At 42.8% G+C, this 3,836-nt stretch overlaps 1 protein-coding gene across 1 annotated transcript; it reads right to left on the minus strand.

The window, feature by feature from the left end:
• Nucleotides 1-2,814: 2,814 nt before the first annotated feature.
• LOC116641805 (40S ribosomal protein S24-like) lies at nt 2,815-3,304 on the minus strand. The gene has a single exon (XM_032419756.1). It carries the CDS (start codon nt 3,302-3,304, stop codon nt 2,912-2,914), a length of 393 nt encoding a protein of 130 aa, XP_032275647.1. The 3' UTR covers nt 2,815-2,911.
• Between the last annotated feature and the right edge of the window lie 532 nt (nt 3,305-3,836).

The following is a 3,836-nucleotide window of genomic DNA, read 5'->3' on the forward strand; positions in this document are numbered from 1 at the left end:
CCAAGGATGGCTCCTTTTTCAGGCCTGGTTGCCAGCCCTGGGCACTACTGCTCTGGCCAGAGATGCTCCTATAAGGCCTCTGGGGACTGGGTCTGGTTCTTGCCCCCCCTCCTCCCATCCTGACTGCATATCCATCCTCATTTGCACTCTGGAGCATCTCCGAGGCCTTCTGCTTCTCCCCACCGCAATCCCTTCACTCCCAGGGAAGCTCTAATTGCCTCTCTCCAGCCCAGACCTCTCCTCACTCATCCAGATCCAAGGCTCTCTGCCCGATGCCACAGCCCCAAAGCTGACTCCTCCATTTGTCCTGCCCCAACACCCCAAATAGGTTCACTTTCTAGGCTCCTGATTTCTAATATCCTCTCCGCCTTGGCTGTGAATCCAGCAGGTCCCACAGAAGCCACTGGGTGCTTTTCTCTCTGCTCACCCACCCACTGGCCCTGCAGAAAGATCCCCCTAATGTACTTCTGCCTTGCTTCTCCACTCCACCCCGCCTACCCATTTCTGCCTTGTCTACCCCCATCTTCTCCCACCATGGATTCCTGTCTTGGGCTATTCTCTCCTCCCAACTCCCATCCTCCACACCTTGGCTCACTGTTCTTTCTCTCCCCCAGTCATCTTCTTTCTTGAGTATTCCCATGTCAGGACATGGCCACTCCACCCACCAGTGGCTGAAGCCAGAGACTTGGGGGTCACAACTGACATTTCTCTTCCCCTCACCTGCCACATCCAATCAGTAAGTCCTGTTAATTTTGTAGAGCTTTATTGAAGTATAATTGACATACAATAAACTGAATGTATTTAAAGTGTACAATTTGAAAAGTTTTCACATATTTATACACGTGGAAACCATCACCACATTTGACACAATGAACATACCCATCACTCTCAAAAGTTTTCTCATGCTCCTTTGAAATACTCCCTCCTCTCCCTCCCTGTCTCTCTCCTCCCATCCCCAGTCAACCATGATCTGCTCTCTGTCACTATAGATTAGTTTGCTTTTCCTAGAATTTTATATAGACCCATCTGGGTTGTTGTGTGTATCTATAGTTCATTCCTTCTTATTTTTGAATAGTATTCTGTTGTATAAATATGTTACAACCGGTTTATCCATTCACCTGTTGATGGACATTTGGATTATTTCCAGTTTTTGGCTATTACAACTAATGCCGCCATGCACATTTCTGTGCAAGTGTTTGCACGGGCATATGCTTTCATTTCTTTTGGGTAAATACGTAGGAGTGAAATGTCTGGATTGCTTATTGGTATAGGTTTAACTTCTTAAGAAAACTGCTGAACTTTGTCCAAAATGGTAGTACCATCTTACAGTCTTACCAGCATTGTTTTGAGAGTTCACTGTCACCCTTGTAATCCGTTATTCATTCAACAGCTGGGAGGAATTTTTATCAGGTCATTGTCATGCTCAACACCCTTTGATAGCTTCCCACTGTTCTTAAATAAAATAAATGAATGGAAACAACCCAAGTGTCTACTACAAAACCTATATGCAAATGCTCATAGCAGCACTGTTCATAATAGCCAAAACATAGGAACAACCCAAATGTCCATTGACTGATGAGTAGACAAATAAAATGTGCTATATCCATAGAATGGAATATTATTCAGCCACAAAAAAGAATGAAGTACTGAGTCATGCTACAACATGGAGGGACCTTGAAAACATGATACTAATTGAAAGAAGCCAGACACAACAGACCACACACTCTTATGACTCCATTTATATGAAATGTCTGGAAGGGGCAAATCCACAGAGACAGAAAGTAGATCAGTGGTTTCCAGGGGCTGGGGAAAGAGGGGAATGGGAAGGGACTGCTAATGTGTCTGAGGTTTCTTTTTGGGGTGATGGAAATGTTCTGGAATTAGAGAGTGGTAGTGGTTGCACAACCCTGAATTTACTAAAAACCACTAAATTGTTAAATAATTAAAATGGGTAAATTGTATTGTACATGAATTTTATTTCTGTAAAAATCCTAGAACTAAATGTGAAATCTAAAACTATAAAAGCTTTTTTTTTACCATGGCCCACAGGCCTGCATGCTCTTTTTCTATTCTTTTTCTCAACTTCCTTTCTGATTTTATCCCCTGCCATCAAATTTCCCCTTGCTTTCTGGCCTTTTTTGACTTCTTGGGAATGTGTTCTGCTCCTTTTTACCACAGGACCTTTGTATATGTTACTCCCTCTGGTTTTAAAGCTCCCTCCCCACTTTTGCACTCTTAGGTGTCTAGGACTTAACTAATTTTTCTGTTTGATGTTTCTTTTTCAGAGAGTTTGACACTCTTACCCTCTCTTATCTACATTGTCTTTTTTTAATAGCCTATCTTCCTGTCTCATTATCTATCATCACATTCTATATTGGTCAGCTATTGCTGTGTAACAAAAAAAAAAAAAAAAAAAAGGGGACACCGAATCTCATCTCAGTGGTATTCAATAGTAAACATTTATCTCGTTCATGAGATGGTGGCTCTGCTTTCATCCATCTCCTGGGACCAGCAGGCTAGCTAGGGTATGTTCTCATGGCTCTGGCTGAGTGTAAGAGGACAAACCTCATTGTGTAAGTACATTCCAAATTCCTGCTTATGTCATGACTACTCACATTCCACTGGCCAAAATTTTGCCCCAAATCCATGGACAGGAGGACTGTTGTATGGTCAAATCTTGACGTAAAGAAGGGTGGGGACTTGGAGCCAATCTTTCAACCTACCCCATACACTTCACTTGATCACATTGAATAATTGATGATTTCTTTCTCTTTATTTGATGATTTCTTTCTTTCTTTCTTTTTTTTTTACACGTTAACATTCTTAGTTTATTGATCCTCTCATGAAAAATCTGCACAACCAGATAAAGCCACTGCAGCATCTTTACTCCTTCTGTTGTCCAATCTCCAGCTCACTTTTTGCCAGCACCAACATTGGCTTTTGCAGTCCCCCTGACTTTCTTCATTCTGTTCTTGCGTTCCTTTCGCTGTTTTCTTGATGTCTTTTTCTTCTCATACAGGCCATGTCTTGCAAGTCTGTGTTTGGGTTCATTTTTCTTTGCATAATCCAAGGAATCATATATCATGCCAAAGCCGGTTGTCTTGCCACCACCAAAATGGGTTCTGAATCCAAACACAAATATGACATCTGGTGTGGTCTTGTACATTTTGGCTAGTTTTTCCCGAATTTCTGTCTTAGGTACTGTTGCCTTTCCGGGGTGAAGAACATCAATCACCATCTGTTTCCGCTGAAGTAGTCGGTTAGTCATAAACTTCCTGGTCCGGATAGTTACTGTGTTGTTCATGATGGCGGCCAAGCCTGATGATTTATTTCTTTATTTGATTATCTGTTACTTGTTTGTCTCCCCCTGGCCTGCATGCTTCCCGTGGGCACGGTGTGCCTGGCCCATTTACAATTGTATTCCTCAGTGCTTAGCTTTGTACCTGGCACATACTAGACAATCAGTATTTAAGTAATTGGTTGAGTGAATGAATGAATGAATGAATGAAGTAACTTTCTTTCTCTTAGCCTCTTTTCCTTGCCTGTAAAATGGGGATTATAATCTTTAGATCACTGAGTTGTTGGGAGGATTCCATTTAAGTGAGGCTTTGTTATCTGGAAGGCCCTTAGGATTTGGTAGTTGAAGGTCCAGCTCAAACTTAAGGACCCATCCTGACCCAGGGAACCTTACTATGTAAGGGCCCAGCACATCCTCCATCCCCTTCACTAGGGAGCACACTTCATGCTCCTTCTGTAGGCCAGTGAACTGCATCCAGGTTCCTGGAAGTCAGCATCCCCAGTCTGAATGCTCCCAGGTCCCCCTGCAGAATGGATGC

Source organism: Phoca vitulina, unplaced genomic scaffold, assembly GCF_004348235.1.
Source record: "Phoca vitulina isolate PV1807 unplaced genomic scaffold, GSC_HSeal_1.0 scaffold22, whole genome shotgun sequence".
Taxonomy (NCBI): domain Eukaryota; kingdom Metazoa; phylum Chordata; class Mammalia; order Carnivora; family Phocidae; genus Phoca; species Phoca vitulina.